We start from the raw sequence: 26,703 nt of genomic DNA, 5'->3' as shown, positions 1-26,703 counted from the left end.
GCATATTTTAGCCCGTGTCCTGGGCTGGCACACCGGGTTCCAGGGAGATCGCTGACAGGCTGGGTCATGTCCACTATGAAAGAGCCTACACATGCCCCCAGATTTTGACAGTTTGAGAATTCTTCCTCAATTGGAGATGAACAGTTTTGGAACCACCTGAGCTGTTTGAAAGTCACAAAATGGATAATATAAAGCTGGTTTCTGGAAAGTGTACTGTTTTGTGTTCTTTACAAATATGCTTTATCAGAAATGCATATTTTCATTCACATGTTAAACCTTGAAGAAGAATTCTAAAAAGTTCCTGGAAGGGAGTGGAGGTCGTGTAAACAGCAGCCTTTCACTCTGGAGATTCACTGTTAATAATGGAATATTTGGGGCTTCCCTGGTGGCTCAGTCTGGCCGCCAATGCAGGAGACGAGGGTTCGATCCCTAGGTCAGGAAGATCCCTGGAAAGGGAAATGGCAACCCACTCCAGTATTCTTGCCTGGAGAATCCCACAGACAGAGGAGCCTGGCAGGCTAGAATCCATGGGGTTACAAAGAGTTGGGCACGACTTAGTAACTAAACAACAACAATAAATTTGTGTCTTAAGTAGTGTATGCAGTTTGTTCAGTTTTTTTTTTTTTTTCCCCTTAATAGCTATTGTTGAAAAACTATTTTGGGTAATTTTTCAAAGGTTTCTTTTTTTTTTCTTAATTTATTTTGGCTGTGCTGGATCTTTGTTGCTGTGAGGGTGTTTCTCTAGTTGCGGTGAGCAGGGGCTACTCTCCATTTGCAGTGCACATGCTTCTCATTGCAGTGGCTTCTCTCTTGCTGTGGAGCACGGGTTCTAGGCCATGCGGGCTTCAGTGGTTGCGGTTCCCAGGCTCTAAAACACAAGCTCAGTACTTGTGGTGCATGGTCCTAGCCCCTCCAAGGCATGTGGGATCCTCCCGGACCAGGGATTGTACTCTCCTATCCTCCATTTGCAGGTGGATTCTCTACCACTCAGTGACCAGGCAAGCCGCCAAAGTATCTTTAACTGGCTAAATGAAGTCCTAAGTTCTGCACTTGAATAATTTCATATTTGAATATTCTTTTTGCCCTGCCAGCAGAAAATATTACCAGATAGCAGTTGAGAGGTTGTATTTATTTTACTTTAACAAAAACTTACATAATGCTTTTTATGTGCAAGGTGCTTTTGTCTATCCTTTACAAATATTCACTTATTTGAACTTATTAGCAACCGTAAGAACCAGGTTTTATTCTATTTCCCATTTTACCAGTGAGGAAACGGAGGCTCTAATTAGTTACTAGGTTGTTCAAGATTGTTTAGCTAATAGGAGTGGAAGCTAGGATTCAAACTCAGGGAGTCTGCCTCCCGAGTTTGAGTCCTTAAACACTGTGCTCTGTGGAGTCACTCTTTCTCCCAAGGGAAAAAAACCAATGCAAATAGATTCCATCATGACTGTTTTGCCATCAGTTCATCAAATAATTTTACCTGTCAGGAACTCTGGGGCCCATTTACCTTGTTTGCTAATAACAAGTCTGCGAATTCTTTAAATTTGTGGCTTAAGATGACATTATCCTCTATCACTGTAAATAAAAAACAATTAAAAAAAAGTATTTATAAAAACAATGAAATGTGTGCTCCATTGGCTTGATTGAGAGGTCCTCAATGGCAAGGACTAGGTGGTGGTGGTGGTTTTTTTTTTTTAATTAATTTATTTGGCTGTGACTCCAGTATGCTTTTACCCAAAGCCTTTCCTTTCGCTGTACCTTTGGAGTTGGGATGGGACCTAGAGGTGAACTATTCCATACCTGCCTTTTTTAAGTAAGGAAGTTGAGGCTCAGAGCGGTCATGCCCAAGACCTCAACAGCTAGTTTTGAAGCAGAAATGTGCGTTAAACTGGTAGGCTCAACTTAGTGGTCTTTTCCTTTCATTATAGAAATTGAAAAGTTACAGTGCTATGGGAACCCAACTTAAATAACTAAGAAACTCTAAAATATTTTAGATCCATTTGGAAAGCATATATTATGCTTTTATTAATCTAGGCTATTTCTCAACCTCAAACCTCATCATTTCTTTTCTGACATTTGTTACATCTTTCAATACTTCTAACCAACATATATTGTCCTGCTTGTTACTCATGCCGAGTCTTCTGAGACCTGCATCCCTTTACAATACATGCACGTAAGTCATGTATGAACTTAATATTGACATTATCGAAATGACCACACAAATGGAAAGTAGATATGATTATAAATGGTTATCAAACCAAACAAGTGTATCTCACTAGAGAGTTAGTTCACATATAGTGGTCTGTGAAAGTGAAGTTGCTCAGTCGTGTCCGACTCTATTGCGACCCCATGCACTGGAGCCTACCAGGCTCCTCAGTCCATGGAATTGTCCAGGCAAGAATACTGGAGTGGGTTGCCATTTCCTTCTCCAGGGGATCTTCCCAACCCAGGGATCGAACCTGGGTCTCCCGCATTGCAGGCAGATGGTTTACCATCTGAGCCACCTGGGAGATGATAAATCATCATGTCAATACATTGACTGTATTCTAGAATTGACAGTTTCTACCACTGGAAAAACTAGGAGGTGGTCCAAACTTCAACATTGAAGTTTGCTCTTTTACTGGAAAAATGCATTATTAGCACTGGACTTTGCAGTAAACTAACTAGTTTATAAATTAGAGAAAGTAGCTAACATAAAATAGATTGTGTTTTTTAAATGACCCAATCAAAAAATGGGCCAAAGAACTAAACACACTTCTCCAAAGAAGACATACAGATAGTTAACAAACACATAAATAAGATGCTCAACATCACTCATTATCATAGAAATGCAAATCAAAACCACTATGAGGTACAATTTCCCGCCGGTCAGAATGGCTATTAAAAAGTCTACAAACAGTAGGTGCTGGAGAGGGTGTGGAGAAGAGGGAACCCTCTTACACTGTTGGTGGGAATGCAAACTAGTACAGTCATTCTGGAAAACTGTGGAGGTTCCTTAAAAAACTGGAAATAGAACTGACATACAACCCAGCAATCCCACTGCTGGGCATACACACTGAGGAAACCAGAAATGAGAGAGACATGTGTACCCCAATGTTCACTGCAGCACTGTTTAAATAGCTAAGACATGGAAGCAACCTAGATGTCCATTAGCAGACAAATAGATAAGAAAGTTGTGGTACATATACACAATGGAATATTACTCAGCCATTAAAAAGAATGCATTTGAATCAGTTCTAATGAGGTGGATGAAACTGGAGCCTATTATACAGAGTGAAGTAAGTCAGAAAGGAAAACGCCAATATAGTATATTAACGCATATATATGGAATTTAGAAAGATGGTAACGATGACCTTATATGTATGACAGCAAAAGAGAGACAAACGTAAAGAACAGACTTTTGGACTCTGTGGGAGAAGGTGAGGGTGGGATGAATTGAGAGAATAGCATTGAAACATGTTTATTACCATCTATGAAACAGATGACCAGTCCAAGTCTGATGCATAAAACAGGGCACTCAAAGCTGGTGTACTGGGACAACCCAGAGGGATGGGATGGGGAGGGAGGTGGGCTCAGGACCGGGGGACATGTGTACACCATCGATGATTTCATGTCAGTGTAAAAACCACCACAATATTGTCAAGTACTTAGCCTCCAATTAAAATAAATAAATTAAAAACAGATTGTGTTTTTAAAAAGTCTTATTTCAATCGTGAGGTATTTCACATACAAACCAGTATGGGCTGAAATTCTTATGTAGAAACAGATGTAGAAAAGTGGATGGTTCTTGGTGAGTTCACCAAAGCCCTGTTAATATAAAATATAGCCTATGCATATATTTTTCTTTCTTTCTTTCTTATGACTTTTCTTGGCCACATGGTGCAGATTGTGGGATCTTAGTTGGCCAACCAGGGATCAGACCCATGTCCCCTGCATTGGAAGTGCAGCGTCTTAACCACTGGACCGCCAGGGCACAGGCATCAAGCCTGTGTATGTGTATTTCTGTGCTCTGTGGAAATCACTGGGCTTGACCTTCCAAGTGTTTCACATGGTAGTGGTTTAAAATATTTTAAATTTATACTTGCTATTTTTATTTTCCACATCATATGCAATGAATGTTGAATGAGATATAGATACTAAAATAGAATATAACTAAGATGTATAATACAATAAAAGGTAGTGATTGAACAAATCAGGAAAGTTAAAATTAAGTAAAATACACTTTTTTTTAAAAAAAGTCACATTTCATTCTAATGTCTTTTACAGTACTGAATCTTATCAGTTAAAAACTTAATAGGAAAAAGACCAGTCTTCTTCTGATAGTGCTTTAAAATAGAAATGTGTGTGAATTTGTAACTACCACCTAGCTTCACTGCTTAGTTTTACTGACTGATATAAATCTCTTGGTTAATGTTTATATGATTACTTATGTCAAAGCCTTAAAAAAGACGCAGTTCAATTTGTTTAACTCAACTGACTTTGAAATAATTTACATACAATTCTAAGAAGTACATATAGAAAGATCCTGGCTGCCTTTTGCCTGCATGTGTGTGTGCATGCTAAGTCACGTCAGTTGTGTCCAACTCCTTGCGATAGCTCTCCAGGCTCCTCTGTCCATCGGATTCTCCAGGCAAGAATACTGGAGTGGGTTGCCATTTCTTTCTCCAGGGGATCTTCCCAACCCAAGGATCGAACCTGTGGTTCTTAATGTCTCCTGAGTTGGCAGCTGCGTTCTTTACTACTAACGCCACCTGGGAAGCCTGTGCTCTTTGCTTAGTTTTCTCTAATGATAACATATTGTAAAATTATAGCACAATATCACAACGAAGAAATTGAGGTTGGTACAATCCACTCATTTTGTTTAGATTTCCCCAGTTTTACATGCGTGTGTTTTGTTGTATGCCGTTTTATCCCATTTATTATTTCAGTTTTTAAGGGTCAGAAATCTAGGCATGGCTTAGCTAGGTGTATAGTTCAGGATGTCTCATGAGTATGGACTTGACTTTTTTTTGCTCTGTGCTGTACATTAAGCCCTTGTTGACTATTTTAAGTATAGTAATGTGTATGTATGTTATTGGAGAAGGAAATGGCAACCCACTCCAGTGTTCTTGCCTGGAGAATCCCACAGACGGGGGAGCCTGGTGGGCTGCCGTCTATGGGCTCACACAGAGTCGGGCATGACTGAAGTGACTTAGCAGCAATGTGTATGTATACATGTCCATCCCAAACACCCCAACTATTCCTCCTATTTTTCTTCCCCACGGTAAACATAAATTCATTCTCTAAGTCTGTAAGTGCTTCTGTTTTGTAAGTAAGTGCATTTGTATCATTTTTTAAAAAAGATTCTGCATGTAAGTGATACCATGTGATACTTGTCTTTCTCTGTCTGACTGACCTCATTTAGTATGATAATCTCCAGGTCCACCCGTGTTGCTGCAGATGGCCTTATTTCATTCTTCTTAATGACTAATATTCCACTGTATATATATTTATATATACACCGCATCTTCTTTACGCATTCATCTGTCGATGGTGTCTTGGCTATTGTAAACAGTGCTGCAATGAACATTGGAGGGCTTGTATCTTTTCAAACCACGGTTTTCGCCTGATACATACCCAGAAGTGAGATTACTGGATCATATGGTAGTTCTATTCTTAGTGTTTTAAGGAGCCTCCATATTTTTCATAGTGGTTGTACCAATTTATATTCTCATCGGCAGCGTAGGAGGGTTCCCTTTTCTCCACACCCTCTCTGTCTATTGTTTGTAGACTTTGATGGCCATGCAGACTGGTGTGAGGTGACGTCTCATTGTGGTTTTGACTTGCATTGTTCTTCATATGCCCCGCCCCCCCAGCCATCTTATATGTCTTCTTTGGAGAATTGTCTATTTGAGCCTTCTGCCCATCTTTTGATTGGGTTGTTTGTTTTTTGGATATTGAGCTGAGCTGTTTGTAAATTCAGAGATTAATCCCTTGTCAGAGATATTGAAAAATACTTTCCTCCCTGGGATAAATCACACTTGATTGTGGTGTATGATCCTTTTAATGTATTGTTGAGGGTTTTTGCGTCTATGTTCATCAGTGATACTGGCCTGTAATTTTCTTTTTTTGTGTGGTATCTTTGTCTGGTTTTGATATCAGAGTGATGGTGGCCTCATAGAATGAGTTTGAGAGTATTCCCTCTGCAGTTTTTGGAAGAGTTCCAGAAGGATAGGTCTTAACTCTTCTCTAAATGTTTGATAGAATTCATCTATGAAGGCTTTTGGTCCTAGAGTTTAGTTTTTTGGGAGTTTTTAAGTCGCAGTTTCAATTTCAGGACTTGGGATTGGTCTGTTCATATTTTCTATTTATTTCTGTTTCAGTCTTGGGCAATTGTACCTTTCTAAGAATTTGTCTGTTTCTTTTAGATTGTCCATTTTATTGGCATATAGTTGCTTGCAGTAGTCGCTTATCCTTTGTATTTCTGTGGTGTCTGTTGTAACTTCTCTTTTCATTTCTGATTTTATTGGCTTGAGCCCTCTCCCAACTAACTTTACACCTAAAGCAACTAGAGAAAGAAGAACAAATAAAACCCAAAGTTAGTAGAAGGCAAGAAATCATAAAGGTCAGAGCAGAAATGAATGAAGTGGAGACGAGGAGGAAAACAGTAGAATGGACAATGAAACTAAAAACTGGTTCTTTGAAAGATAAATAAAATTGATAAACCTCAAGACAGTTTTCCCTAGGGCTGCAGTCATCTGAATACTTGGCTAGAGCTGGAAAATCTGCTTCTAAGATGACTTGCTGGCATGGCTTTTGGTCCATCACCATGGAGTCCTCCACACAGAGCTTCTTACATCTCATCATGGTACCCAGAGTGAATGATTCGGGAGTCCTCTCCTGAGGAAGCCACAGTGCCTTTTTTGACCCGGTTGTTAGAAGTCACTTTGGCCACATTCTCTTCATTAGGAGTGAGTCGTGAAGTGAAGCTCACGCTGAAGGGCAAAGGAATTAAGTTCTATGTTACACATGGAGGGGTATCAGAGATTGGACATAATTTTAAATTGCCACATGTGGGGTTACTAGAATTTTCTCGATTTTCCAGGTGAGGAAGCTTGTGACTGGAGAAGTTAAGTGACTGGTCCAAGGTGTGTAGCTAGGTGGAAAAGTGGGGCTTAAATGACAGCAGCCTGGCTCCTCATGAATCCTTTTTTTTTTTTTCCCTTTCTATTTGTGCATCGTTTTTACTGTGTGTGCTTTACTGCCCAGAGTCCTTAACCTTTGGAAGTGAAAGTGAAACTTTACCGCTCGGAGACCTTAACCTGTTGAGTGCATGTTGAAAAGTCATACTGACTTTACTTCTTCATAGTCATCCATATCTGAATATTTATGGTTTATTTTGCTCTATAATGCCTCCCTCCTGGTACTGTGATTTAATACTCATTTAGTTCATTCTGTAGAATACTGGCATCTATTACTATATACTGGGATGCTCACCACTGTCATGTGAGGAAGAACTTTCATTTTGAAGGTGTATTGACCTGGTACCAAAGAATTTAAAGGTGTATTTTGGATAGTTTCCCATAACTAAACATTGGGAAGCAAACCTTTTTTCCACAGCTTTCAGCTTTTTATTTTTGTAATCCTCACACTTTCTGTGGTTGTTGGAACTATGGTGCATTGTGGTTCTAACAACTACAGAAAGTGTGAAAATTACAAAATTGCAAAATGGCATCACCGACTCAACAGACATGAGCTTGAGCAGATTCTGGGAGATGAAGGATAGGGAAGCCTGGCATGCTGTAGTCCATGGGGTCGCAAAGAGTCAGACACGACTGAGCAGCTAAACAACAACAATGGTGCATTGTGAGCTGAAGTGGACAGTGGGATCACGTTCCTCAGATGGAGTTTGTCTGTTACTGATAGTAAAAACAATAAATGCATTAGACCCCAGGTAGTTTCAGTACCATAATCGGCTCCTGTGAATTTTTTCTGGTTACTTTTAAGTGACCATAAAGAACTCGGTGCTATCTGGGGTAGTTTTCCCGTGTAGTGTGGGAGAGGTAAAATGACTTCTTTTTTTTTTTTTTTAATTTAAACAGAATCGCTTTGTAAAATAACAATCACAATCACTAAAACTATGCTAAAAGAGAGAGGTTTTAGAATTTTGATTATATATCTTCATATTTTCTGCTTATATTTCATTTCGTTAGGCCATGGAAAAGTTTATATTAGGGGTAGCCCAAGGGATCTTTTTGACATATAATTTTGAGGTACTTTATAGGATTGAAAAAAAAAAAAACCTTAAGTGTAAATGCACTTTGAGCTTTCCTGATGGCTCAGTGGTAAAGAATCTGCATGCCAAGCAGGAGACACAAGAGTGTGGGTTTGATCCCTGGGTTGGGCAGATCCCCTGGAGAAGGAAATGGCAACCCACTCCAGTGTGGGTTTGATCCCTGGGTTGGGCAGATCCCCTGGAAAAGGAAATGGCAACCCACTCCAGTATTCTTGCCTGGGAAATCCCATGGAAAGAGGGGCCTGGTGGGCTACAGTTCATGAGGTCACAAAGAGTCAGACATGACTGAGCATATACACACATCACTACCTTTTAGAGCGTTATTAATGCACACTTCTTTTTATAACATACTGTATTAATGTATCCATTTAAAAATCTTCATGTTATAACAACATAAGCAGTGCAGTGTAATTGAACAAAGAGTGGGATTCCATGGGCTAACTAGTATTAAAACAGGATAAGCCATCAGAAGTTAACTAAAGGAACTTAGAGGAGCCAGGGTGGGGTGTTTAAAGGGTAAAGCTTCCTGCCTTTATAAGGAACTTCCCGTTGACCTCTAAGGACTTGAAAACCATATATTGTATTTGACAGCACTCGGTGAATTTCTTAATAATGAGGTTCAGTTCTCACATGCACACACACAAATATCTAGTTTCCTATCTAGGCTAATTCAGATCCTAAATTCCTGATTTGCCTCTGGTACCCACCTCTCTTTGTGTGACAGCACTTAGTGAATTTCTTGGTAATGAGGCAAAGTGCTTACCTGTCCAGACACATCTACCTATATGCTTAGGCAGTTTCAAACCCTTGAAAGTCTTGGTTTGTCTTATCCTTTTAAAAATACAGGACTTCCCTGTTGGTCCAGTGGCTAAGACTTTGCCTTAATGCAGGGGGTGCCAGTTTGATCCATGGTTGGGGATCTAAGATTCCCACATGGCTGGTGGCCAGAAAACCAAAACAGAAAACAGAAGCAATATTGTAGCAGATTCTATACAGACTTAAAAAAAAAAATGGTCCACATTAAAAAAAAAAATACAACAGAATGAGAGAGAGGGCCTCAATAAGACTTTGATATTAAGAAGTCCTATCAAGGTTTGAGATTGAGATCATCTGATTATAAAGTGACATTGGGTTGGATTGGGAAAAGTTCTTCCATAACGAAAGTAGAAGCACGGTGTATGTCATGCTAACTTGGGACCCCAACTCCCTGTCCTTGTTCTGAGCCCTGTACATACAAGTTTATGAAACGTGGTGTTTCTCTTCCATGTGTTTCCCTGAGTCTTCCTCCTTTCCCTGATACTTGTTTAGTCGCTTAGTCGTGTCTGACTCTTTGTGACCCCATGGACTGTAGCCCACCAGGCTCCTCTGCTCATGGAATTCTCCAGGCAAGAATACTGGAGTGGGTTGCCATTTTCTTCTCCATCCCTGATACTTAATGGAAACTTTTTTATCACCTTGGCAAAATGACCCTGGTTTCCACAGACCCCAAACAGGTATAAGTTTGGTTATACAGATCAGTTCAGTTCAGTCACTCAGTCGTGTCTGACTCTTTGTGACCCCATGCACTGCTGCACGCTAGGCTTTCCTGTTCATCACCAACTCCCGGAGCTTGCTCAAACTCATGTCCATGGAGTTGGTGATGCCATCCAACCATCTTATTGAATAGCTCTTAGGGCAAATACAAGTGGATCCCTCAAAACTAGGGAGGTGCACATCATGGGTAATGATGTGGCTATTTTCTTTAAGAAAGGGTAGAACAATCCTTCCTTTAAAACTAAAACAAACCTGGGAGTTTATAGCAACAGCATTTATCCTATGGTTAGTCAGTCCTTGGTATCTGTATGTGGCCTCATGAACCAACGCATACTTTCCCAGGGGTAGAAAAGGAGCAAGTCTTTTAGGTTCAGTAGGTGGCCATTGTCAGGAACAAGGAACTTGACCACCTGTTCCATCTTGAAGCCAACGCGAAGAAGAAACTGGAGCTTGACCAAAGGCTGGTCAGTTTCTACTGAGCTGCAACCAGAATTAAATGCCTGGCAGACCATTTAATGATTGTGGTCATCCATTTTTGTGGTGGCAAGATACAAATGGGAAATCTTGCAGGCCAGCCAAGCCTTCTTTGGAACTGAGAGGACCGGCAGTCCTCAGTGTGGTTCAGTCTTGCAATTTGGTTTTTCAGCTTGTGCTTATAGAATAAGCAAAGAACTCAATTCATTTACACTTTATTTAAAAAGAATAAAATAGTTGAACCAGTGTGTGAAACTGAGAAGGCTCTGGAACACACAGCTCCCCTATCCCAACCTCATGTGTGTAAGCAACCCAGCTCTGGAATTTCTACTGCTCCTCATGAGTGGAGCTCTTTTCAACTTCTCTGTCCCTGGAACTATGTTTATTTTATCGTCTCGGAAGAGATAAGGCACTTCCTTAAATGTTGGAAAGTGAGTGATCCCTCTTTTCTTGTTCGAGTGAGAAGTAAGTTGATCACAAAGCAACAACAGTCCTTTGCCTGTAGTTAGGGTAGACCCTCCTGCTCCGAGGACCTTGAGGCATCAGTGTCCCTTTTTGGGTGAGATTGTAGTTTTAGACTAAGTACGAAGAAACACTCACCCGTTGTTAGATTTTGAAAAGTGAAGTTAGTTAGTATGAATGTATATTTCTACTAGATCAAGTTTGTACCTATAGAGCATTTCTAATGACAAAAGTGGATGGGCAGGACTCAAGGTGTACATTAAAAAAAAAAATCCGTTTGAGCTTGTGTTTGTTCTTTAAAAAAAAAAAGAAAGTTTATGCTTATAAAATGTTTAAATACCAGAGTATATAAATGTAAAAATGAAAGTTCTCTTCATTCACCTTCCCTCTCCACTCAAACAGTGAAGAGTCTGCCTGCAATGCAGGAGACCCAGATTTAATCCCTGGGTTGGGAAGATCCCCTAGAGAAGGAAGTGGCAACCCATTCCAGTACTCTTGCCTGGAGAATTCCATGGACAGAGGAACCTGGCAGGCTACAGTCCATGGGATTGCAGAGAGTCAGACAAGACTGAGCAACTAACTTTCACTTTCAATGTGGTATACAGTCTTTAAAAACTTAGAAAAAAAAAAAGAGCATGTACTAATTTATAAAAACACTAAAAGAATTACTGGGATTATGAACAATTTCTGGTGCTTTTTTAAACTTAATAATCAGAAACTTTGTTCTCTATCAGTAGATAAAGATATCTACTCACCATTTTAAATGTGCAAGAATTTGAGCATTTTCTCACTGTTGTTGAAATTGAACTTATTTACACAAACATAAGGATGTTTCAGTCATCAGTTGTAAGAAATGTGATTTTTTTTTTAAACTATTTCCCATATATTGATTATTCTCTCCTTGTTAATAGGTTCAGAGCCCTGAATTTTTTGTGGTTTGTTTATGACTTTTCAGGTCTGTTGTGATTTCAGTCTGTTTTTCTTTTTTGTTTTTTTGACCTTGTTTTTTTCTCATTCCTCTTTTTCGTCTAATTTTGATCTCTATGCTGTAATCTCTTCTGCATTTTTGTCAGATGAGTATTTATCATTTGATGTTTTAACTAATGTCACCTCATTTTGTTTGCCCGGATCATCACTAGAAGTGTTGACAAGCAAGCACTTACTGTTTCCCCTGAATACACGATGTTATTCTGTCGATTTCTAAAATCAAGGGAAATTTTTATATCTTGTACCTATGGACTGTGTTCGGAGAAGGCAATGGCACCCCACTCCAGTACTCTTGCCTGGAAAATCCCATGGGTGGAGGAGCCTGGTAGGCTGCAGACCGATGGGGTCGCTAGGAGTTGGACACGACTGAGCGACTTCACTTTCACTTTCCACTTTCATGCATTGGAGAAGGAAATGACAACCCACTCCAGTATTCTTGCCTGGAGAATCCCAGGGATGGCGGAGCCTGGTGGGCTGCCATCTATGGGGTCGCACAGAGTCGGGCACGACTGAAGCGACTTAGCAGCAGCAGCAGCATGGACTGTGTTACACACTACCCCAAAACAGCACTTTCAGACTCTAAAATGCCCACGGCAGGATCTTACCTGTTAATCCACTTGGCATGTCTCAAAAAGTAGTTATTCCAAAAGAATGATTTAAACATGCAGCACATTTGAAAGCTGCTTTTGGAGTCTGTTTGTGTGAGAACATGGATAGGTGGAGAGAAAGTTTGCAGATGATAGATGATCACTGAAGCACGCCTGTGGGTTTTAGAATGTTTCAGATGAGAGATTATACACAGTTATCTGTGAGTCATCAGAAAATGAAAAGTTGCCTTTCCCAATCCTATGAATCTAAGAGAAACCTCGAGAGGTCAGCTCAGAGCAGCTGGAGATGATGACGAAAATCTTTTTTATAAACAATTAAAACATACACAGAAAATGCCATAGTCTTTGGACACAATGTTTATTGGATGTGACTGCTGAAAAGTGTGCGTGACTATTTTCTACTGTGTGTTGAAATTAATAAGCATTTGTCTGTTGGTTTTTATTTTAATGTCTAGATTTTGTTGTTGTTGTTTAGTTGCTATGTCATTGTCTCTTTGCAACCCCATGGACTGTAACCTGCAAGGCTCCTCTGTCCATGAGGTTTCCCAAGCCAAAATGCTGGAGTGGGTTGCTATTTCCTTCTCCAGGGGCTCTTCCCGACTCAGGGATCAAACTCGAGTCTCCTGCTTTGGCAGGTGGGTTCTTTACCACTGAGCCACCTTGGAAGCCCGATGTCTAGGTAATTATCTTGTAAGATAATGTGTGTTCTTTGTTAAAGGGAGGGCCTTTCTGTTTTGAGGCCTGTCTTGGCCTTGCTATCCAGGAAAGCCCAAGACTCACACAATGACTGTACTTCTTGAATTAGAGTTTATTAAATTGGAAGTCAGTCACTGAAATGTGGCTTTTGTTTCCTCGTGGGAGCTGGCAATGCCATTTCCAAACACACAGTTTTATCCGGAATATAACTGTGGGCTCCGCAGGAATGGTTGGTCATGGCTGAGTCAAGAAGGCCCTGGCTCTTACTGACAGGATGATTTCTCCTGGCGTTTGTTCTTTCAGTCCTGTTGGGGGAGAAATGAAGTTGGAGGTACATCCGCAGAATCCATTAGCATCCCTTTGGGATAGAGCTGTCAACAGCTTCACGTCTCGAACTTCTATGAGGCATGTTGTGTCCTTGACTAAGAAATGTGTTTCCCTGTGTGTCTGATAAAGTAAACATCTGCAGTGCCAAAGGCGGAGTGCCAGGCACATCTGTGTCCAGAGACAATGCTGTTAAATGAAGGGCCGTCCTGGAAAATGATTGACCTGCCACAAAGTTCACATGGCGTCATTCATTTGCTGTTTGGGGGCAGTTTTATTGAGTATTTGATCATGGATTTACATGTCTCTTAAACTTTTAGCTCACTGTTTGGGTTCTAATTGGTTACTCTGAATGAGCTAAGCTTTCTCTTGTTGCAGTGACAATTAAGCTCCCTGCGAGCAAGTATCATGTCTAACCTTGGTGATCGTCATAGACACACAGCAAAGGCAAAACCTCAAAATGCTTTGCTGTTTAATGGCTCAGATAAAATGAGTGGTGGTAAGAAAAGTAGAAAAACTAAAATCTTTTTAAAATTTTTTTAAAAATATTTACTTTTATTTATTTATTTGGCTGCACTGGGTCTTAGTTGTGGCAGGTGGGATCTAGCTCCCTGACCAGGGATCGAACCTGGGACCCTGCATTGGGAGCAGGGATTCTTAACCACTGGATCACCAGGGAAGTCCCTAAAATGTTTACAACATCCTCATGATCCTAGGTTCCAGTCACTGTAGATAAGTATGAATTAGACACTCCGAGTTCCTCATCACCCCGACTCATTAAATAAGTTTTTTTTTTTTTTTTTTAACTTAATGAAGTTTCCTAGTCTGGGGAGGTCTAGAAAGGATTCAGAACACATCGATTCCAAGATTCGGATTTAAAAGACCTTTAATTGTCATCATATTTCCATAACCTAGGTATTTAAGATCTATTTCTCCTACTCAGTCTTATCTGTTCCGTCAGAGGAGGGATTAGCTCTTCAGTGAGTGATATTTTGGCAGGTTTCTGAGAAAATAATGGGCTTCATTAATTTCTAGGAAATGTAGGAAATGTAATTTATGTCCATGTGTAAATAAAATGCCAGACATCTTGGTTGCCTCTAACTGATTTTGAAGCTGAAACTCCAATACTTTGGCCACCTGATGCGAAGAGCTGACTCACTTGAAAAGACCCTGATGCTGGGAAGGATTGAGGGCAGGAGGAGAAGGGGACGACAGAGGATGAGATGGTTGGATGGCATCACCGACTCAATGGACATGGGTTTGGGTGAACTCTGGGAGTTAGTGATGGACAGGGAGGCCTGGTGTGCTGCAATTCATGGGGTCGCAAAGAGTCAGACATGACTGAGCAACTGAACTGAACTGAATTTGATTAACAACAACGAAAAGTAAGCAGCTTGAGTGAGTGGCAAATGTCAGCCTAATAGGAGGTCACTTTTTTGTTTTTTTTCAATGTATAACCCTTTGCTGTTGAAATATTAAGTTAATCTTCTAATTCTGAAATACTTAGATAAAGTTTTCTCTATGAATTTCGCAGTTTTTATTGATACAAATATTGACGTTATGTATGGTTTTCTAAGTAGAGCAAAGTAATAAAAAACAATCTAGGCTGTTGTCAACCTAACAATAAACTATAAAACGTGCTTATTATAGCAAGATAGAAAATACAAACAAGCTCATAAAAAACAGTAACATCACTTATTAGGACTTCCCCAGTGGTCCAGAGGTTAAGACTCCACGCTTCCATTGCAGAGGGCACGAGTTTGACCCCTGGTCCCAGAACTGAGATCCCACTTGCCACACAGTGTAACCAAAAAAACAAAATTGCTTATTAAGCATATATATCTTATAAGGTATTTTTACCCCCTTCCATATATGCACTTGTGTTGGCTTTTTGCTTTATAGAATAAAACTGAATGTACTTTTTCTTTGAACATAATTTTTATTGGTTGCATAATAATACATTCAATGGGTGTAGATAAACCTTAATTTATATCAGGTAATATTTTGTTGATAACTCCCAGATTTCCAGTGGGTGTTTTGTTTTTTTTTTTGATAAATTGTTTGACTTACAACTTTCTAAAGCCTCTTTCTTTAGAATAGTGCTATAAATGGTAGCTCATTTCCTGAGTTAACTCCCAGGTCCTAATTGATACCTGTCACATGGCTAAGCTTCCCAGCTGGACAAACGGTGCTCCAGTGTTTAAAACACAGCATCTGCTTATCATTATTTCCATGGCAATCTCTATAATTTGGTCAGCACCTGGCATAGTGCCAGTCACAGTGGGCACTCAACAAAATATGAATGAGTGGAGGCTGGAATTCCCTGTGTCCAGGTTGTCCTGGCCAGGACGGCCAAGTAGAACAGATGGTGTTCACTTTCTGGAATGTGGGAAGGGGGTGTGGGTCGCAGGGAGGGCACACCGGGTAGCAGGATTCCTCTGACTATGTCTTTGGCAGTTGTCAGTAATTCAGTCTTAGCAGCTTTGATAAAGAAAGTTCTTTAGAGTACTCCCCTGGCAATCCTGTGGCTAAGACTCTGCGCTTCCACTGCAGAAGGCACAGGTTCAATCCCCAGTCAGGGAACTAAGATCCCACATGCTGCATAGCTAAGGAAAAAACCCCAAAAACCCATTTCTCTGGAAACAGTGTTTATCACTGGCAAAGTTGAGAGAGAAGGGAGAGACAAAAGGTATATTGAACAACAAACTTGACCTTAATTGAAATTTATAAAACACTATTTGTAATAGCAACAGAATATACATCTGTTTTACATTCAATATTTATCATGTTCTATGCCACAAAACAAGGAATTGAAGAGGGTAGTTTCTTAAAAGTTTGAAAGTGAAAGTCACTCAGTGTGTCCAACTCTTTGCAGCCCCATGGACTATACAGTCCATGGAATTCTCCAGGCCAGAGTACTGGAGTGGGTAGCCTTTTCCTTCTCCAGGGGATCTTCCCAACCCAGGGACAGAACCCAAGTCTCCTGCATTGCAGGTGGATTCTTTACCAGCTGAGCCACAAGGGAAGCCCAAGAATACTGGAGGTGGATATCCTATCCCTTCTCCAGCAGATCTTCCCGACCTAGGAATTGAACCAGGGTCTCCTGCATTGCAGGTGGATTCTTTACCAACTGAGCTATCAGGGAAGCCCCCCCCCTTTTTTTTATAATCCAATATAACATTTATTTATTTAATATAATATTTATTTTACACTTTGGGTTATAATCCAATACTATGTTATTTCTTTTGTAGCTCAAATTGCCCCAGCTTTGCCCATCACTTGCTCTTTCAGGCTGTTGGGTTTTGGTTTTTTAATCCTTTCTTACTTTCTGGCACTGGAAGATTTTCTGAGCTCATCTTGTCTTTTCCCTGGAAATTGGAAATTTTTAGTCACTCAGTCGTGTCCGACCATCTGAGACCCCATGGACTGTAGCCCACCAGGCTCCTCTACCCATGGAATTTTTCAGGCAAGAATACTGGAGTGGGTTGCCATTTCCTTCTCCAGGGAAGCCCTTTTTTAAAGCATTTTTAAAAATGTTTTAAGCATATTCCTACCGTATCATCCAGCTACTCCATTTCTAGCTAATTATCCAAAAAGAAAGCATAGGTCCATGTAAAGACTTGTACACGCTGATACCTAAATGTTCATAGTCATTTTATTCGTAAAACCCAGAAACTAGACATAACCTGTATGTCTTATAAACAAGTGAATGGATAAATGAACTGTGATGTATTCGTACCACAGAATACTGCTCAGAAACAAAATAGCCTTTTGATATGTGCAGCAATGTGGATGAATCTCAATTATGTTAAAGTGAAAGAAGTTGGACAAAAAAGGACATATACTTTATGGCTCCATTTGTATAAAACTTTACAACATGCATACTCTTTAGTGACAGAAGACAGATGAGTGATTGCCTAAGGATAAAGATGGAAGATTACAGAGCCATGAGACAAGGAAACATCACAGGGTTGTGATGAGTTTGTTCATTATCTTGATTGTTATGAAAACAATATTGGTTTCATAGGTTAAACATATGTCAAAACTTGTAAACCAAATGTTTAGTTATATGTCAATTATATCTCAGTAAAGCTGTTTAAAATATAAATAGACAGATGATAGGCATTCATGATTCTGGTTACTTCATCATCATGTTTATTATACACCTTCATGTAAATGGCATAACGTTTTTCCATATACTTTGCTGGGTCAACAAAAGGGTCCTGCTTGCTGCTTTGTGCTTCTTCAAGCCAGAATCAATGCAAAGTGTTAGGATTCTAGAAAATATTCTCCTGTTTCTCACTGAGGGAGAATCTTCCACAGTTGTACATGGTTTACAATTCAGCACTGGTTTTTTTTTCCTTTGAGTAGTAACTTGATTTCTCATGAGGAACTCAATCATGTCATATCAGCTTGAGTAGAGAAGAGGAATAGAAAATGCGAAGGTGAAATTGAACTCATAAACAGAGTGGAATGGTTAGTACCTGAAACTGGAGCGTGAGGAAAATGGGGAGATGTTGGTCTAAGGTTGCAAACGTCAGTTAGAATTTGAATAAGTTCTGGAGAACCTAATGCACGGTACTGTATTATAGGTGAACTTGAAAGTTACTGAGAGTAGATCTTAAATGTTCCCACCATAGAAAAAGAAACGGTAGTTATGCGATTTGATGGCAGTGACATACATCCTAATGTTACCTGTCAGCTATATCTCAAAGCTAGGGGAGCAGGGGACTGAGTAAAGGCACACAAGACAGACATTATTTCTTTTTGTGTGTGTGTGGCTGAGTAATATTCCATTGTATACATGTACCTTTTTCGTACTGAGTGAAGTCAGAGAAAGACAAATACCATGTATCACTTATGTAGAATCTAAAAAAATGGCACAAATGAACTTATTTATAAAAGAGTCACAGATATAGAAAACAAACTTATGGTTACCAAGAGGGAAGGGGGGTGGGAAGGATAGATAGGGAGATTGGGATTCACAAATACACACTGCTAGAAGAAGTGATACAATGAAAAATAGATAACTATTAAGACTCAGTAACAGTACAGGAAACTCTACTCAATACTCTGTAATGGCCTATATGAGAAAAGAATCTAAAAAGCAGTGGGTATATGTATGTATGTAACTGATTCACTTTGCTGTACAGCAGAAACTAACCCAACATTGTAAATCAAGTATACCCCAATAAAATTATTTCAAAACTTTTTTAAAGATAAAAAATGTGTATATGTATTTCTTAATAAGTTTCAAATAAAGTTTTTAAAAACACACTAAGTAGAAACAAATTGTGGTGGTGATAATTCAGTAGTGACTCCTTGCTGATTGAATTAAGACCATATTAATGTGCTGATGACTTGCTGTCCCTGTGGTTTGAGCCTCCATTTCCTGTTCAGTTTTGGCTGGCCCTTCCAGAATGCACTCTGCCGTCCCCCTCTTTGTTAACTGGGTAATGCTTTTTTTCTGCCTGTGCTTTTCCCCACCTCACCCTTTTATATCTATGTGGTAAATTCCTACCTGTCCTTGAAGGTTCCATCCAGACGCCAACGTACTCTGAGTAAACATACTCTGATCCTCCCATCCGGAAATGTCCCCTGTGTTCTGTGTTTTGGCACACATTAAGTACATATTTTGTACCCTGGGCCTTATGGGTATATATAGGTTGGCCATGTCTGCCCTGCTTTACCAGAACTGAACAGACATAAGGCTGTTCATTTAGCTACTATTGATATGTAGATGCATTTCAATTGTTTAATAAACTTCTTCACTTACTAAAATTTCTACTATCAATGCCTTTGAAGGAAACAATGACAAGAAAAAGAAAACAAAAATTGCTTTGGGGCTTCCCTGGCAGTCCAGTGGTTAAAATTTCACACTTCCAATGAAGGGTGCCTGGGTTTGATTCCCTGGTCAGGAAACTTAAGATCCCACATGCCACAAGGTGTGGACAAGAAATTTTAAAAAAGAAATTAAAAAAAAAATTTTTTTTTTCAGAGGTTCAAGAGGAAGGGGACATACGTATAACTATGGCTAATTCATGTTGATGTTTGGCAGAAACCAACAGAATATTGTAAAGCAGTTATCCTGCAATTAAAAATAATTTACGATTAAAAATGTTTTTTTCAATTGTGGTTTTGAACTACATTTGTGTTTCCTTTGATCACAGCAGAGGGGTGGTAGATTTACTGTCCCCGTGACACTTTTTTTCCCCCCCTTAAGCTAATATTTTAATGATGGACCCTCTCTTCCCCTCACAGTCTTAGAACCAAGCAATGGCGAGGAAAGGAGAGGTCAGTTTGTAAATTTAAATTGGCTAGAAGTGATCCACTCTGATAATTCACACACAACTATTTAAGAGTTGGCTTAAGAGCATCTTAACATTAGTCACCGTGTCATAAAAAGAACATGAATTAGGAGTTGTGGAATATTTGAAGAAACATGTTTTTTTCGATTTCAAGTGAACTGTTCTATGACTGTCCCCGCCTTGATCGCTTCTCATATTTATTTTCCAGGTCCGGACTCTCTTTGTCAGCGGTCTCCCTCTGGACATCAAACCTCGGGAGCTATATCTGCTTTTCAGACCATTTAAGGTACCTTTTCTATCTTTTAGAAATCGTAAAAGGAGACAGAAAGTGTCTATATATGCTCCATGGGTCTTTCTGGAGAAAGAAATGAAATGTTTGAGAAACTCCTAGTTTTAAAGTGGTTAGTGAGTAAAGATTTAAGAACTCAGTTCTAATATATATTCTCACTTTGGAAATGCTGAAACGGCCTTTTGTCCTCCCAGCCGCTAATCTCAAGAAGCTAATCTGTCCTAATTTAGAACAGCCTCAGTGTCCTCCCTGTGTATCCTCTGCCAGTTGGGGGTATTTTGAGTACAGATCACCCCAGATATGATCAGTGACTGATTATACATTTATATCTCAAACGCAGGAGTATAAGTCAAAGCTCTACCCCTAGGAGGTTCCTTATTAGCCGAAATACTGCTGTTCATACAATTCCTAGAAGACATAATAGGTTAAATAAGCTTTTATAAACTCGACGAGGAACTTAACACCATTATTTTTTCGTTGGCAAAATGTCCAACGTTGCTGAAACAGTAGAACAGAATTTTAAAGTACTGCTTGGGAAAAGTTGAGGGACATCTTCCTGGTGCTTCGTGTGTGCTCAGGATCTCAGTCGTGTCCAAGTCTTCACAACCCTATGGACTGTAGCCTGCCAGGCTCCTCTGTCCATGGAACTTTCCAGCAAAGATACCAGAGTGGGTTGCCCTTTCCTTCTTTGGGGGATCTTCCAGACCCAGGGATCGAACCTGCATCCCATATGTCTCCTGTGTTGCCCAGCAGATTCTTTACCACTGTGCCACCTGGTAAAATATTGAATATACAAGTTGTCTGTCCATTGTGATTATCAAGGTAAATTTACTTTAGAGATCATTAATGTTGTTGGGATTGAAAATTTAACAGGAAATTGAACTAAGGCTGAAATAACCATACTCCACAGAGAAACCTTGAAAGTTAGCCTTTGGAGGGTCAGAGACAGCTGGGATTGGGCACAGTGTGGGCTGGAGGCCTTGGCTCTCAAGGAGTGATCCTGCAAGTCAGGGCAGATTCAGGGCCTGTGTCTGAGCTGGTCATGTCAGCTGAGGACATGTCAGCAGCAGTGTCTGACGAGGGCCACACTTAGGGCTGTGTGATGGACCGAATTGATTGCTGGTTAAAGATCCATTCTGATGGAAGCAGGATCCAAGCCACGGAGGCAAGATAGGGTCTAGCTTCTAGGGAGAGAGAGTAAATGTGACAGCTGAAAACAGCTGGGTAGGAGAGGAAGAAAGATAGTTGAGGGGGCAGCCAGTGAAAACCAACAAAGATAAAATAGGCACCAGGTGATAATGGACATAACTCCATTCTGACAGCTCTCCTTTTTTTTTTTGCTGGTTTTTCCTTTTTTTTAATTGGAGTATAATTGCTTTGCAATGTTGTTGATTTCTACTTTGTAGCATCGAGAATCAGCATTATGTATACACGTATATCCCCTCCCTCCTGAACCTCATCTTCCCGTCACACCCTTTGGGTCACCACAGAGCTCCCTGTGCTTTACAGGAGCTTCACGCTAGCTATCTGTTTTACATACGGTAGTGTATATAAGATAGCTCTCCTTTTAATGTAACGGTAATGATGTCGTTACAGAGGGAACCAGAAGGGTTAGCCAAGAGGTTGGCTAGAGGAAGTGGGGAAGAAAGAGAAGGTGCTGTGGGAAGAGTGCCAACTTGGCAGAATTTCCCATTTCTTCTGCAGGATTGCAGTTTTTGTAGGATGAGGGCTTTTTAAGCTAACCATTCCTCTTAATGCACAAAACAGCCATGTTTCTGTATGCATATGGAGAGATCTAACAGCAAGCCCCTTAAGAATTATCTCACTTAATGCTCATCACAGTCCTTTAAAGTGGGTTAGCCTCATTTTTTTCCCCCCCAAAGAAAGAAAATGAAACTTGGAGCAGCTGAATACATTTTGCTCGAGTTCACACATATAATAAATGGCAGGGCCAGGATCAAACCCAAGCAGTTTGACTCTGCCATCCCTGTTCTGAACTACTGTGTGATACTGTTTGTGATTTCTGTGACTTGAGAAGACAGTATATCCCTACAAGTGGTCTTTCACTTGAGTGAAATACCCATTTGTCCTCTGCCTCTGAGGCCTTCGGGTGTTTAAACCTCCACGTTTTTCAGAGAGCAAGAGCACCTTGAAAAAGGAAGAGGCAGGGCTGTGAATCATGACCTCTTGTGCCAGAAGAGCTCAAGGCCTTTGGGGTAAAATGTTTATAGTAGCTAATTGGTAACATAGTTCTCTGCTGGGAAGACAGGAGGGTGAATCAATTGAAACACGCTGCCCAGAAACCCCAGTGCGAAAGTCAGGACCCTGGTACATTCCTACCAACCCTTTTTTAATTAAAGTCCCTGGTGCTGACCCTCATCTGCAGATCTGTCTCTGGACCAGTATGTGCTGTGCTGTGGTCAATCACGTCAAGTGGTGTTTTTGTTTTTTCTTTTCCTTCTCCTGTGTCATCTATCAGTGCAAGCCACCTGCCATTGATACCTTTCAGAAATTAGCAGACTTTGTCATCTTCATCCTGGGGAACCAGGAGGGATCAGAAAGGGAGTAAAAGGGAGTGCTTCCATCTTCTTTGAGGATGAGCTAGAGTAAAACCCAACAGGGAATTTTTGCATCTCCCAGTCCTAATACCAGCATGAAAACAGATGGCTGCAATAAATCAGCAAAATAACAGAATTGAGCATCACTGTCTGTTTAACTTTTCCAGGCAATTTTGAAATTTTCATTGACAAGTTCTACTAAGTACATTATCAGTGTTTTGTTGTTGTTTTATTGCAAATATATTTTTCGGTGTGAACAAGTCATCACATACTCTTCTTAACCCCCTTTCTTCTCCTGTGCTGTGCTCAGTTGCTTAATTGTGTCCAACTCTTGGTGACCCCATGGGCTGTAGCCTGCCAGGCTCCTCTGCCCATGGAATTTCCATGGAAGAATACTGGAGTGGAATGCCCTTTATCCTATAAAATGAAAAAGACCTGCTGTTGACATAGATGCCATTTTCCTACTATTTCCCAATTTCATAAGAACATAGAAAAGAAACATAAGAGCGTGAGTTTCAGGGCTTGATCTCTTTTAGGCCCAGGTCTGGGCTTCCCAGGTGGCTCAGTGGTAAAGATCCACCTGACAATGCAGGAGATGCAGGAGTCTTGGGCTCTATCCTTGGGTCTGGAAGATCCCCGGGAGTAGGAAGTGGCAACCCCCTCCAATGTTCTTGCCTGGAAAATTCCATGGACAGAGAAGCCTGTCAGGCTACAGTCCAGGGGGTTGCAAAGAATCAGACACAACTAAGCACACAGCACATATATACATACATAGGCATATACATCGTGTGTGTGTGTAAAACTTGTTTTATAGTTAACAGACATTTGTAAGAAGAGTTAGTCACTGGTCATAAAGGACTCACTGTCACTTGAGCAAGATGGTATTACAATTGCTTTTTTTCCTGGCATGCTTTTTTGTGGTCTAAATCCGGTTCTTTATTTTCAGGGCTACGAGGGTTCTCTTATAAAGCTCACATCTAAGCAGGTAAGCATTTCAAACTTGCACATAAATGATCACTTCTAGAATAAGTTTGGATTGACTTTCTTCAGGAATGTCACAAGGGCTCACATCCTTTTTTTATTTCCATTAAGATTTAATTTTTTTTAAATTGCTCTAAAATTAAGCGTGAGATCCATTAGGAATTAGCCGAGGAAAATGATTCCTAATTCCAAAGCCTCCAGCTAGAGTGTCTGACACTATCCTCATGGAAGGCAAATGTAATGCCTCCAGCATGGTTATATTGGGATTGATCTGTATCTTCAAAAGAAATTATTGTCCAGATTCACTTTTACTGCCAATTCTTTCCTGTTTTTTTTTTTTTTTCTAAATAAAGTTAAATAGACTTTTCATTGACAGTCGGTGTGAGAAGTTGATGGTAAAGAATCAGGCTTTCTCTCAAACCCTTAATAACCACATGCAGAGTCTTAAATCTAGAATGGAGCATAAAAGGCACAGGTACAGAATGGAGGGTAGTAATCAGGGACCCTGACAGTGGCTGCAAGTGCCTTGAAATTTTTTAACTGTGTACTTTTTTTAATCCTGAGCAACGGGCATCTTACTTTGGGTCACTTGTCGTCTCAATACGGTCTTCTCTGGTTCATTAGGAATAAGTTATGTTGCAACCATCCTTCTGGACTCAGATACTGAGTCCAAAGCAATTAGGAGCCCTCTCTTTAGTTGGAACAGTATGGTTTACACACCTAATTAAACACAGAACTTTTTAAAAACATCCCTTGGGATTTGAGATTAAAATGTTCATTATATAATTTTGATCATGCAGTGAGACTACAGGGCTTTTATCACTGTGTCATTATATTCCTTGCACTTACAGTGTACCAAAAGGTGATTCGGTTCTCTTTCCATTTTAAAAGATGAAGATACTGAGGTACAGTGAATTCGATTTAGGACAGTAGAGCCTCTCCACCCAAGTTTTCCTCTGTTCCCTTGTTCACTGCTGCTCACCTTCCAGCCCCTTCTAGACTTTTTTTTTTTTTAATGATTCTCTAAATCTCCAGCTGTCCCTTGAAGAACCACCCTCACCATCCCTTTGATCCATGTTAGAAATTTGGCTAAGCCACTGAGTCATGATTCTTCTGGACTGGCTTTCTGATTTCCACCCATTGCCTGCGGTCATTTCTTTATCTGAGCTCTTTGGTTTGATGTCACCTTTGACCCAGAAACAGAGACATCCCCTGATATTTTTTTCTTCATACTTCTCTTTCTTTCCTTAGCCCGTAGGTTTTGTCAGTTTTGACAGTCGCTCAGAAGCAGAAGCTGCCAAGAATGCTTTGAATGTAAGTATGAACCATGTTCATCTTTGGGGGTTTCCTTATGAGGTGAAGGGAAAGTAATAGAACCTCTTTGGACAGGAAAGCAAATGGAAGGGATATGACTGCTTGATCTAAGAGGAACGGACTCTAATTTAATTAGCCCCATAAAGAGATTTTCCCTAAAATTGTGGTTAGATGTGCAGACTATTAAATAACACTTTGCTCGTCTCTAACTCTTACTGTAATGCTCAAGATACCTGATGCTGGGGATTTTATTTTAATTCAGCCCAGTCACATCCCATGGTGGTATGCCGGTTACTTCAGCCCCCATGATACTCTCAGTGGCTAAGCCCAAGTCAAGAATAGATCAAAATCTTGGCTTTCCTTTACACATGAGGTTTTTGTTTAAGTTATGTGGCTTTTAATGGCTTCCCTGGCCGTCCAGTGGTTAAGATAACTCCCTGTTCCCAATGCAGCAGGCATGAGTTCCATCCCTAATCAGGGAACTAAGATCCCACATGCTGTAGGGCTACCTAAAAATATTCTTTTAAAAAAGGTATGTGACTTAAAAAAAAGGTTGTAGTCTTTATTCTGATTGATTTAAAATTTGCATATACTGCTTTCCCAGAAGATGTTCTGCATTGTGGTATATAATAAAGGATAGTCAACTATAATTGAGTAGAGATAACCTGTATTTGGTTTGTAAGCATTTTGTTTGCCATATTTTTAAGGCTTTTTACTAGCTTTATTTTAGTAAGATCTCCCCCCCCTTTGGTATGTTTAAAAAACAAAACAAAACAAAAAGCAATTTAAGGGGAATCAACCCGAGAGAAGGTGGTAGGAAGCAGAATTTAGTTCTGGGTGCCAAGGCCCGATCCAGGTGAGGCATCTCAGTGAAGAGCCTGACTCCATCCTTCTCCAGACAGTTGACTTAAGCAGCTGTGAATGAGGTGTGAGTACAGCTGCCAGGAGTGTTGGGATACTTCTCGGAGGGTTGGCTTATGTGAACTTGCGGCTGTGGGTCCTGCAGGTGCCCTGCCAGCTGTTTCTCGGTGCCTGGAGGCCCAGGGTCCCTGTGGTGAGGGGGGCTGCAGGAGGGGGACCCTTCCTCATGACTTGGAGACCCAAGGGAAAGGGCCTCCAAGGGAGACTGTTTACTTGGCGTATTGGTGTCATTGTGACACAGTCTTGAAAGGGTTTTCAGCTTTGGAAAACAGGTGCACTCAGAAGAACGGTTTGCTCGTTATTGTTGGTTTTTCGTGAAAGTGTACAGGAACATCTGAGGAATCCAGGAAGTCCAGAGAGTTCAGGGATTTTTGGATTTGGACTAGTGACCTCCTGGTCAGAATAACTGCTTACTCTGTTCCTCTTCCACAGAACAAAATGTAATTATTTCCTTTACTTGTACATGCTGAGGCACAGTGTATAACTAAATATTTTGATAGAAAAATGGTTTTGTGAATTTTACATTACACAGATACAGTCAGAATTTTCTCAGTATAACCAAATTTTAAACTTAAAACGGATTTCTATTTAGGCAGTGTTTCCTTTCATTCTAGCTGGGTGGCATCTTTCTTTTTCTTTTTTAATTTTTTTTAATTAAAAAACAATTTAATTTTAAAATTTATTTAAGTATAGTTGATTTATAATATTGTGTTAATTTCTGCTGTATAGCAAAGTGATTGTTATATGTACATATACATTTTTTTTTCATTATGGTTTAGCACAAGATAGTGAATATAGTACCCTGTGCTGTACAGTAGGACTTTGTTGTTGATCCAGGCTATGTATAATAGTTTGCATCTGCTAATCCCAAATTCCCAATCCATTCCTTCCCCCTGTCCCCTCACCTTGGGAACCACAAGTCTGTTCTCTGAGTCTGATTCTGTTTTGTAGTGAAGTTCATTTGTGTTATATT

At 40.1% G+C, this 26,703-nt stretch overlaps 1 protein-coding gene across 6 annotated transcripts in view; it reads left to right on the top strand.

Annotated features, from left to right (window-relative positions):
* RBPMS (RNA binding protein, mRNA processing factor) overlaps positions 1-26,703 on the top strand; it is a 198,189-nt gene that overhangs the window by 60,988 nt on the left and 110,498 nt on the right. For 5 of the 6 annotated variants that reach the window (XM_081523538.1, XM_081523536.1, XM_081523537.1 and 2 more), the window contains exons 2-4: positions 19,876-19,953; positions 23,461-23,499; positions 24,747-24,809. The exons of the other annotated variant lie outside the window; for it this stretch is intronic. In XM_081523538.1, the coding sequence (XP_081379664.1) occupies positions 19,876-19,953; positions 23,461-23,499; positions 24,747-24,809 (180 nt within the window). The remainder of the gene's footprint in view (positions 1-19,875; positions 19,954-23,460; positions 23,500-24,746; positions 24,810-26,703) is intronic. 6 annotated transcript variants of the gene reach the window in all.

The sequence above is a fragment of the Giraffa tippelskirchi genome, chromosome 8, assembly GCF_054371585.1.
Source record: "Giraffa tippelskirchi isolate mGirTip1 chromosome 8, T2T-mGirTip1v1.2.pri, whole genome shotgun sequence".
Taxonomy (NCBI): domain Eukaryota; kingdom Metazoa; phylum Chordata; class Mammalia; order Artiodactyla; family Giraffidae; genus Giraffa; species Giraffa tippelskirchi.
The sequence above is the reverse complement of the archived record's forward strand: the minus strand, read 5'-3'. Positions and strand labels throughout refer to the sequence as shown.